This window comes from Podarcis tiliguerta (genome assembly GCF_965153285.1).
Source record: "Podarcis tiliguerta genome assembly, chromosome: 12".
In the NCBI taxonomy this organism is placed as follows: domain Eukaryota; kingdom Metazoa; phylum Chordata; class Lepidosauria; order Squamata; family Lacertidae; genus Podarcis; species Podarcis tiliguerta.
Window position 1 is genome coordinate 48092655 of NC_139545.1, and position 11701 is coordinate 48104355.

Sequence of the window (11701 nt, forward strand, 5' to 3'; positions counted from 1 at the left end):
AGATTATGAACCCCTGTCATAAAGTGACTGCCTGAAGATTTTACCACTTCATATTCAAATGTTTGGTTTGGACCTTTTCTGTCAAGGGTTGCTTACACCTTGAATCTTCCTACATCAATTAATAATTCCACGAAATGAACCTTGGAATCTTTTGGGGCTAAAAGGCAGTACGAAAAGATTTAGATAAATAGAAAAACGTCTGGCTGCAGTTATGCGTCCACATTTTGAGAATGAGAAGAGTTACTGTTTCATAGCATACTTCAAATTAACTGAAGACTTGGGAAGAAAAGGTTACCCATAATATGTACCATATTTTTCGCTCTATAAGACGCACCAGACCACAAGACGCACCTAGTTTTTGGAGGAGGAAAACAAGAAAAAAAATATTCTGAATCTCAGAAGCCACAACAGCAAGAGGGATCGCTACACAGTGAAAGCAGCAATCCCTCTTGCTGTTCTGGCTTCTGGGATAACTGCACAGCCTACATTCGCTCCATAAGACGCACAAACATTTCCCCTTACTTTTTAGGAGGGAAAAAGTGAGTCTTATAGAGCAAAAAATACGGTACTTAAAGAATAGGACACTTTTGGTAGGCATTGAAAGATGGGCAAGGAGACACATACTACAAATGACCAAGAGAGATTTACAACTTTTTCTGATAGCATTTATTTGAAATTTCTGTTTACTCATATTTCTGATGGGTGAATCATCTTCTGTTCCAGATAATCTCAGTGACAGGTTTTGTTGATAGTGACAGAGATGATCTCAAGCTGATGGCCTACCTCTCAGGGGCAAAATACACAGGCTATCTTTGTCGCAGCAACACAGTTCTCATCTGTAAAGAGTAAGTGGCTTATATTTATTTTGATTTTTTTATTAACCATGATATATCATCATCAACTTTTATTATGGTCCAGAGACCCAACAAATCGTTACAAAGCAATACCCAATTCATACAGCCTACCTCCAGGTTAAACAAGCATTTTGTTCAGAATATAGGGATCATTGGTTCTTGCAACCACCAACAAAAACTTGGCCACCGCTAATGTTCTAGCATTTGTCCGGTCTTCCAATAGGAACCTGGCATAGTGAGCCTCTGATTTTCCTGGGAAAAGTACCAGCAAGGGTAGTATCACTTCAGCCCTGACTTGCTCATATTTTGCACAGTGCAACAAAATATGTTTTATGGAATAGATATCTTGAGCATACGAGCAAAGTCTGTCCTGGTAGGGAACTCCTCTCAACCTGCCATCCAACACTGCAGAAGGAAAGACATTTAGTCTGGCTTTGGTGAAAAGCCTTCGATAATATGGTACTGTCGGGTTTTTAATGTAAGATGTTAACTTAAAGACATGCCCATATTGTACTCCTACTGCCAGTGGACTACAGACTGCGTGTGATCGAGATTGCAAGTCACCATGATATATAAATAATATTGTTACAATTTGTGAAAATATTAGTGAGTATAAAATTATAAAATAAACAGAGAAGTTATTACATTTTAAAAGAATTATCCCAATTGGTATCTTTTGTTTTAAACATATATATATATTTATGAAACTATTTTATATATATATATATATATATATATATATATATATAAAATAGTTTCATAAATTGGTATTATATGTGCAATTGTTTTAAATTGTTTTATACATGTTTTTATTGTAAATGGCTTTGGGATGCCTCATGGGAAGTGATTCATAAATGAAAATAAATAAGATGTTTAGTATCATTTTTGTCTCTTTTCCCTCCGTAACAAGACCAACTGGTTTAAAGTATGAGAAAGCCAAAGAGTGGAGGATACCATGTGTGAATGCGCAATGGCTCTGTGATATATTACTTGGAAATTTTGAAGCACTGCGGCAAATACAGCACAATCGATACACAGTATTCAATCTTCAAGAACCACTTGCTCCTAATCAACATCTGGTTTTAAACCTTCTTGGTAAGAAGAGTTGCCAGACATACAGCATAGCAAATGTTAGTTTTCTGTAGTAAAGAAATATATGAATAAATATATATGTTGCTCATACTTACGAACTTTGCATGGCTTGGGACATGTCAGTATGGCTGTTGCTTGGGTTTCTGATTTACTGTTCTAACTAAGAAAGGTTTACTCAGAAGGAAGCCCCATAGGAAATGACATTCATTCCCTTTAAAGACTTTTAGGATTGCACTGCTAGAATGTTTGTGCAAAACTGGAAGCAACACATGAAATAAAGGGTAGTACATATTTACTTTCCTAATGTGAACTGCGCCACTTTTGGGGTATGTTCCATGCATGCTGTCAGACTATGTGTGTGTAATTAGCATGAATAGACTGTGTGCACTGAACTAGTGTGGTGGAGTGTGCAGAAAATATATGTCCTCATGTTAAAACTTGTTCTTTCCTGTTCACTGTTCCCAGATGCTTGGAGAGTTCCACTAAAAGTATCGTCAGAACTTCTAATGGTATGTGGATTTGCTAATAATTTATTTACTTTAACTGCTATTTCAGTGAGGACATCATAAATCTGTTTGGACAAAGGATTATAAATGCTTAAAAGATTCATTTGTTTAAGATACACTTATGCTGTCCTTTGTTTAAAATTGATTCCAGGGCAGTTTACATAATATAAGAATAAAGAATCCAATTTTAAAAATATGATTTGCTATTTAAATGATCTTTGAACGTGTTTGGATTTTTGCAGAGGCATATTAGCAATACGAGTTTGACAAGAGTGACAAGTGAAAATGGAAGTGAAAACTTTAGAAGTTCTTATGGCTGCATCAGGGTGGTGGGAGTACATACATTTGGGGCTGTGGCTTTTCTCATGCTAAACTATAGTTTAACGTGGCACTGACACCAGGCCATGTCTTGAACAACCTTCAGTTTTGATACTGCTTTCTGTTGACAATTTCTAATACAATTATTTGATGACTGATGAAGCATACTAGGTTGTGTAGTATGCACATGCACAAACTAATTAACCTTTCTCCAAAAGGTTTTAAACTGCATCTAGGCTCCTATGCTGAGGCGTTAAGTGTGCTAAATTTGTTTTTATTTTAGTTACTATGGCTAAAAGATTTTGCTGTGAAATAGTAAATAATTATTAGAGGGGAAGTGTGTGTGTGTGTGTGTGCGCGCGCTTATATATTTCTATATTATTTGTTGTAGGGTGTGAGATTACCACTAAAACCAAAGCAAAATGAATCGGTAATTCAACCGTCAAGCAAGCGGCCAAGGTAAGAGAGTGGCCATTCTCCAACGTGTCACATTCTTAGTCTATTAAATAAAGTTATCAAAACTACTGCTAAAACCTCTGGAAAGCTCTCTGTCTGGAGTGGCAAACTGCAATCCTAGGGGACGACTGCAGCATTTTGGGCCCCTCTGTCTCAGGACTCTCTCAGCACTTCTCAAACTTGGGTTCCCAGCTGTTGTTGGATTACAACAGCTGAGGACCCAAATTTGAGAAATACTGACTAGTCTATAGGAGTGCCTGGCATGCTCTGGTCCATGGGATCACGAAGAGTCGGGCATGACTAAACGACTAAACAACAACAGGCTATATTGCCTTCCTAGTTCTCAACCTTGCTTTGCACCTTCCTTGTGTTCTTTTGCCTGGGTGGAATGCGCTCTTGAACTATGATGAGGTCTCTTGCTTGCATTGATGGAAGATTGAGAAATTTGTACTCTGTGTGTGTAGAAACCTTTGGGCTGGACCTTTGTGTGTACTTTGCAAAGGTAAGAGTTGCACCTGCTGCTCCACCCACTTTTGCCTCTGGCCCATTCAACACTAGCATGTTGATCTCTGAAGGTCCCCTATGAGGGCCCCTTCACGGCCTGAAAAACGTTCCCCAGCCCCGCTCTATATTATCATTCTGCTAATGATTATTTAGAGAGACACTTGTCCTTTGGAAAGTGAACAGTTTGGAGGGAGGAGGGAGGGTGCAAACTAAGTCAAAGTATGTAAGAAAACATTAACCTTGAAATAATGCCATACGTAGGCGCTTCAGAAATGAAATATTCTACAAAAGATGGCTGCACCAGCTAAATCCAAACAAAAGTTGCATACGGTGTGTTTCTACACACTTCATGGACCTTCTCTACATTTAGATATTAATCATGAAAACAGTATATCAAAATTGTGTTGAATTTTAAATCCAAAAATACCGTGTTTTGTATTAACAGTATTTTGTATTTGTAGAATTGAAGACTTGCCAACTCCTAATAAAAACGTGACATCAGAATTGACACCAGTAGTGCTCTTCACGGGATTTGAACCTTCCCAGGTGCATCAGTACATCAAGGTGACATTCCTCTGTCTTAACAGAACAAACACTTTTGTAACATTTTTCTCTACTGAAAACCCTGCAAAATAATCTAAAACGTTTGTCTTGTGATTCTATACCTCTGGTGGCCCATTCATGCAAGCAGGTTACCAGTTGCTGCAACAAAACATACATGTATGAAAGCTCTTTTAGATCTACTATATAGTCTTGTACAGAAACCTAAATCATCATAAGAGCCTGCGGGATCAGACCAAAGGCCTATCTCGGGGGTTGCTAGTGAGGGGTACATGTGTCTGTAGAGACCTCTTCTGGCACCCACAGGGTTTCCTCCCCTCACCCGCTCATGCTGAAGTTAGGCTTGAAAGTAGTGTTCTGTTGTAACTCATAAAACAGGTTGCGGTGTGTGTTTAGTCTTAGTGTTTGTATGGTGCCCATGGCAATTTATTTACTTTGCAAATCTATCAAGAGGCCCCCAAAATTTGACAATTGTTTGGCCTATCTGGTTCAGTATTCTGTTCTTTGGTCTAATTTAACAGGACTCTTCTTTGACTTCTGGTTGCTAGACTATATGGTATATCTAGGGGTAAAGGTAAAGGGATCCCTGACCATTAGGTCCAGTCGTGGCCGACTCTGGGATTGCGGCGCTCATCTCGCTTTATTGGCCAAGGGAGCCGGCGTACAGCTTCCGGGTCATGTGGCCAGCATGACTAAGCCGCTTCTGGTGAACCAGAGCAGCGCACGGAAATGCCGTTTACCTTCCTGCCAGAGCGGTACCTATTGATCTACTTGCACTTTGATGTGCTTTCAAACTGCTAGGTTGGCAGGAGCGGGGACCGAGCAATGGGAGCTCACCCCATCACAGGGATTCAAACCATCGACCTTCTGATTGGCAAGTCCTAGGCTCTGTGGTTTAACCCACAGCGCCACCTGCGTCTCTGTTATCTAGCGGTAGTTTCACACAATTATGTTTGTTGCAGTGCCTGCTAATGTAAAATCATAAAAGACATCAGAGGTGTGGCATCACAGACATAGGTTTTATCACCTTACAGCAGCCTTTCTCAATCTTGGGTCCCCAGATGTTCCTGAACTACAGCTCCCATCATCCCTGACCAGTGCCCATGCTGGCTAGCTATGATGGGAGTTGTAGTCTGACAACACACAAGGTTGAGAAAGGCTGCTTTACATTGTTTTTCAGTGGAGCTGGTTCATGTGCTTAGTTATTGGTCATCAAATGTATGGTAATTATGTGTATGCTTGTGTGAACTAGGCTTAGTTTATCTTGCTTTTAGTTTGATTGAACTATTATGATGTGGCTGGAGGCTTTAACCTTTTTTTTAAATAAAATTTTCAGAAACTCTACATTCTTGGAGGTGAAGTAGCAGAATCTGCCCAGAAATGCACTCACTTAATAGCGAGTAAAGTGACACGTACTGTAAAATTCCTTACAGCTATTTCAGTTGTAAAGCATATAGTAACCCCAGAATGGTTGGAAGAGTGTTTCAAGGGCCAGAAGTTTATAGGTAAGTAATTCTTAACGCTTGTCAGTATAAGTGATATAAAGAGTCTCTCCTTTAAAACACAAAAACGAAGCATGCGCAAAATAGTGCCCTTCTTGCTGTTAAGCAGGGGGACAACACTGAAACAATCAAATCAAAAAATGTTGAAATAGAAGTTTCCCCTGTGACCAGGGGAGTGAGTCAGGTAAGAGGGTTAATGCCCCCAGCTCTGTGTACTGTGTTTTACTTGTAGGTACAGTTTACAAAGCAGTGCTTAATATTTTACAAAATATTACTACTACTACTACTATTATTACTATTATTATTACAATTGTTAATTTATTATGCCACCCATCTGACTGGGTTGCTTCAGCCACTCTGGGCGGCTCCCAACATCCACCTTTATGGCTATGCATGTAGAACTTTAACATCTCTAGTGCCATTTTTAATGAGTGATTTCTTTTTCTAAATTTTTTGTGGTTTTAAAAGTAGTTCCTCTTCACTCAGCAATTTTCAAGTGCTAAATTTGTAAACAAATATAAAATTAAAGCAAGTACTTAACTCCAGCTTCTTATATTGAGTTGTGCTGCTTAATTTAAGGGTCCCAAGCAATTCTTAAAATTAAGCTATTGATTTTTAAAAGAAGACAATTGCTAGCTGCCCCACTGGCATCTTCCTTATTGATGGAACTTATAGTGGGGTAACTGAATTTAAATGCCCAAACTAAAGTAGTAGTATCTGATATGATAGTCTATAAATTCATAAATAATTATTTTTTCCTGATAACAGATTATTTTCTCAGTAGTAGATGCTTGCATCTTTTTGTGTTATGAATAGTTACAGTTATATTTTTCCTCCATTTTAGAAGAGCAAAACTACATACTCAGGGATGCAGAAGCTGAAGTTCTTTTCTGTTTCAGCTTAGAAGAATCTCTAAAGAAAGCACAGGAGACACCGCTCTTCAAGGTACATCAGTTTTTAAAAAGCGCTAAATCCAGATTATTTGAACCAAGTGTTTAAACATGAGTGTTACCATCATGTCTGCTAGCCTAGAAAAAAAGTATTTCCAACCACTTGTAACTTTTATCTTGAAATATAAGTAGTTCAGTATAACTAAATGTTGTAGACTGGATTCCACTGAGGCATCACACCAACAGCTTGGTTGTAGCTTCCAAACATTACCATAATTTAGAATCATGCATGTGCTTTCATTTCCCATCTGCTTTATAAGTTTGCTTATAGCAGTTTCTGCAAACAGAATGATTACTGTTAACTGCCACCATGATTTGCAAACCCAATTCAAATCATGACTTTGGAATATGGTTTGCTAGCCAATTACAAACTGGTTTATCAGTGCAAAAGTCAGCATAATTCTTCCTTCACCATAATTTGGCAGGTTTTATGAATTGACTGATTGTCTTTGAGAAGTACTTGGCCTGTAAATGACTTGTTATATTACTATTTATTTAGAGCCTTAGTACCCCTCTGTTCAGCCAAAAAGTCTCCCAGAGTAGCTTACATACAATCAATTAAAATACAACAGTCCCTGCCTGCAGGCTTACAGTCTAAAAAATGATACTCAAGGGGAAAGGCACAGGGAGGGAAGAAGAAGAAAAAAAATCAAACTCTGGCATCAGTTCTTAAACGGTTGTGGAGCTGGTTTTTGTATTTGTAGAAGCAAGAGTAATACTTTATGTAATTTATAAACTCCCAGCACATGGTGGGTGTGGTGTCTGCACCAGCATCCTTTGTTATACTTGCCACTTCAGCTAGTTCCTCACTGTCCTGGAACTTAAGATTTTTTATTTCTTATTGGCTTTGGTAGGGGAAGAAATGGGAGCTTATTCATGTCGCCTCCCCCCCTTTCTTCAGTTCCCAAGGACATTGTTCTCTCCTAATAATCTACTTTATGCGATTCTTTGCAATCTGGTTTTGACTCTGTGTCCTTTTGGAACTTACTTAATCTTTGATACTGGCAGCTATCCACTTCTCTTTCCTTCTTTTAGTTTTCTCAAATCTCCAAAACCTTTGGTTTTATTCCTGCTTCTCAGTCCTTTTCAAGACCACTATTTCTTGATACTTAGTTGTTGGTTATTTTTCTCCTCTAGTTCAGAATCTTGACGGTTCTTTTAAATTTTTCTATTTTCCTCTGTACAAGTGATTATCAAGCCTCTTCTATTCAGCTAACAAATCCATAATTTTGTAATTATGGTCTAAAGCTCAGCTCTTTGTTACCCATTGAAACATCATTTTGAGAATGGCAACTAAGGTTTGACATTCATAATTTAAAAGTAATATTTCAAATTATGAAATTGCCAAAAGTTATCCCTTCATGCATTAACTCTTTACAAATAATGGAGAGTATTTATGCCTGACCATTTTAATGCTTTTCCATCTGTAATTTTAAAACATTCCATTTAATGAATGACTGTCCTTGTAGAACAGAAATAATCTGTCAGCCATGTCGTTTTATACTGCACTTTGTGTAGGGAACCCAGAGACAGGCTGATTCTCTTCCTTTGTTAAAAATTATAACTGCAATATCCACTGAAACTTGGTTATTATTCTGTTTATTGATGCCTCTCTTTATGTTACTGATAAGATAGCTGAGTACTTTCTATTTTAACCAAACGTTAGGAAGCAGATGGTAAAGTAAGAACTTGCTGTAGGTTCCTCTGTAAAGATAGTCTTATTTTGCTTGTATCAAACTGCATTTATTTATTTATTCATAATTCAAAATTGCTTTTAATTATTGTAACATTCTTGTCTCCCCACCCACCCACCTCTACTTCTAAGTCTTCTACTTGAGTACAGTATATAAAAACTATGGGGTGGGGCTGCCTTGAGATCTTGTAGAAATAGCAAGTCAGAACCTTCTTCCTCCCTTGTAGAAGAAATTAGCAAGGTATCCATGGCGAACATCAGCTTAAGGGGAAAAATGATAACATTAGAGAAGAGGCAGGACAAGGTGAGAAGTTAATATACCACAATATGGAATGCTAATTGACAGGAAGTGGACAGACCACACTGGTACCTTGCTCTGTGACATAGTGGTCAGTGTCATAAATGCAGACATACAGATGTGTTTTGTGTTTCATAAATGTTTTGATTTTAGGGAAAGTACTTCTATATTACACCTGGAATTTGCCCTAGCCTTTCCACTATGAAATCTATTGTGGAATGTGCAGGAGGAAAGGTATTGAACAAACAACCTTCTTTCCGTAAGCTCATGGAACACAAGCAAAACAAAGTGAGTGTGATCTTGATTGATTTTCTAACAACTTTCTGTTTGGAAAATGTGTCCATTTGAGCTGACTCAATTTCACTATTTTTAATACAGAGCTTATCAGAGATTATTCTGATTTCTTGTGAAAATGATCTTCACTTATGTCGAGAATATTTTGCCAGAGGCATAGGTATGTGTTCTTTATACTTACAACAATGTTTAACAATGCAACATGGCACCAGCACTTTAAGGAAAGAAATGTACCCTAGTTTAATAGTTTGGTTATATATCAAATCCTGGATGTGTGGGCTTGTGGGAGATTTTATACATACAATGGGCTTTTGAATAGTATTAGAAGAAAACACCTTTTGCTAGGAGTGAGTATCAGGTTCAGATAAATCCCAATGCAAAATGTTGGAGGTAAAACAGAATCTGTCAAACAGGATCAGCATGAATCAAAATGAAGACCCCTGAAAGTTTCATTCCGTTGTGATTCATTATTTGAATCGGTGCTGTTAAATCCAGTGCTCTGTACAGTGGTACCTCGGGTTACAAATGCTTCAGGTTACGTATTTTCAGGTTGCGGACTGTGGGAAACCCAGAAGTACCGGAAACGGATATTTCCAGGTTTCGCCGCATGCGCAGAAGTGCCAAATTGTGTCATGCGCAGATGCAGCGCTGCAGGTTACGAATGCTGAGGGTTGCGGATGTGCCTCCGTTACGGATTACATCCGCAACCCGAGGTTCCACTGTAATGGAGAATCTAAAAAGGGGGCTATATTTCCCCCCTTTTCACTTGCTGATGAAATTTGCAGGGAAGGGAAACCTACCAGAGTCTAAGACTGTGAACTTCAGGAGGATCCATTCAGGCTTCTTTGTCCACAGGACTCTTAAATTTATTTTATTCTTTAGAAGCAGGCGCACCAAGTGGTGGAGCCTGAGGGGTCTTCAGCCCCCCCCCCAATTTTTCAAGAGGGGGCTGGGCTCCCCCAAAATCCTGTGGCCCGCTCTGCCTCCTCCCTGCCGATGTTGCGCTGGGGGGATTAGGCTGAGAGCAGAGCCCAGCTCTGTGTTCCCCATTCTCCACCCGGCACACAAGTGCCAGCACCGGCGGGATACCTGTGTGTCTCAACTCGGTGAGTGAGCACTTGTGCACTAGGTGGGGGTGGGACGCTTCACATGATGCGCCCCACAATGTGTGGGGGGGGGGCAAGTCAGCGCTCGTGGAAGCAGGCAACCTCAGTAGTCTAACTGCTTATACTTTGCCTTTATTTGAATGTCCCTCTACCTGAATGAAGTGTACTAGGAAATAATCAAAGGGATTGAAATCCAGACCTCTCTGTCAGGATAAAAGATACCCTTTCACCTGCAAGCTCCCCAGTGAGTTTCGTTTCACTTCTGAGAAAATAAAAGCTGTGTCTGTGTGACATAACAGTTAACTTAATGGAATGACTAGGACCACAGTGCTACTTGGAAGGCTGGCAACTTGCTGATCCACCTCAGCATGCCTTGTTAACAACACAGTCCAACTCAATAATATGAAAGACAACCTTGAATCACCTCAAATCACATTGTTATTCAGGCTGCACACAGTGTACGCCTGTGGTGTATTTATAGCTTTACATTGAAGATGTCAAACTTGGCACTAGCCCAGCTTATGAGTGGCTGCTTCCATGACTTGTCCAGCTCACCAGCTGCAAATGTGCCTCAGTCTGACACAGCTTGCACAGGCCTGTTCCTGGCACCCAACTGCCAAGTATCCCTTATGCACACTGCCTCTTAATCAAAATCTCAGTCTCCTCAAACATTGATGTTTTAAGGACACACACAGTGCCAGCTTCATAGTTACCTTGAATAAGTGCTGCCTCTGTCTTTCTTACTTTCAACTGGCAACTCCACAATCCAAGTCCTTTCAGTCAAAACATAAATGTTAAAAGTTCAGTAGTTGCAATTAATTTACCATGGATGTCTTGATTAAGTTTTATGTTTCCCCCCCTGTATTTGCAGATGTTCACAATGCAGAGTTTGTTTTGACTGGCGTTCTTACTCAGACACTGGATTATGAATCATATCCTTCATACGCTATATAAAATATGATTGTGTTTTCTGTATTCTATCCTCCCTTAAAGGGAACAGCTGGCAAAGTTCACATAATTTATTAGCCATATATAGAGTTTCTAACTAATGAATGAATGTAGATAATTGGAATTCAGGTAAGCTGGTATCACCTTTTACCACGGCATGTATTATTCCCTCATTGCTCTCACAGGCTCATTGAAGTACAGGGTAATAGTTTTCACCTGTGTTTGCAAAAATACTTGCTGGTTTTTACAGGAAGTTAGAATTGTTTGCTAGGATTCCCTGAAATTAAGGGCACATGCTTTAATCTTTTGTTGTGACTGTCCCTTTAATAATGTCTTAATGATTTATTCTAAAATATGCTGTCTCTAAAAAAAAAAAAAGGAATTAACATTTGAATTAAATGTTGAAACACATATATTCTAATCAAAGTATAGCCTGAAAAGTACACATCAAAGTGTTTTCTTCTTGAGTGCATATTTACCTTAGAAAGCTGTAAAACCATGTTGACGCATTAGTCTTAAGAAACAGATTCTCTCTCTCCTTATGTTATCCTTTTCTTGTACCAAAAAACCGATTATGGCAATCTGCACATTTCAGCATAGCTTTTTCCTTAACCCAAGT

General features: G+C 38.9%; 1 protein-coding gene and 1 long non-coding RNA gene across 2 annotated transcripts in view; one reads left to right on the forward strand and one right to left on the reverse strand.

Annotated features, from left to right (window-relative positions):
• The window catches only part of PAXIP1 (PAX interacting protein 1), a 30798-nt gene that overhangs the window by 17389 nt on the left and 1708 nt on the right, over nt 1-11701 (forward strand). The window contains exons 11-20 of the mRNA XM_083406150.1: nt 724-845; nt 1765-1949; nt 2412-2455; nt 3162-3229; nt 4192-4294; nt 5628-5796; nt 6638-6738; nt 8888-9022; nt 9113-9188; nt 11006-11066. Coding sequence (XP_083262276.1) covers nt 724-845; nt 1765-1949; nt 2412-2455; nt 3162-3229; nt 4192-4294; nt 5628-5796; nt 6638-6738; nt 8888-9022; nt 9113-9188; nt 11006-11066 — 1064 coding nt within the window. The remainder of the gene's footprint in view (nt 1-723; nt 846-1764; nt 1950-2411; nt 2456-3161; nt 3230-4191; nt 4295-5627; nt 5797-6637; nt 6739-8887; nt 9023-9112; nt 9189-11005; nt 11067-11701) is intronic.
• LOC310661117 lies at nt 650-11698 on the reverse strand. The gene is made up of 3 exons (XR_014503737.1): nt 11562-11698; nt 10848-10907; nt 650-836 (listed from the first exon to the last, which is right to left on the reverse strand). It is a non-coding gene; the product is annotated as an uncharacterized lncRNA (long non-coding RNA).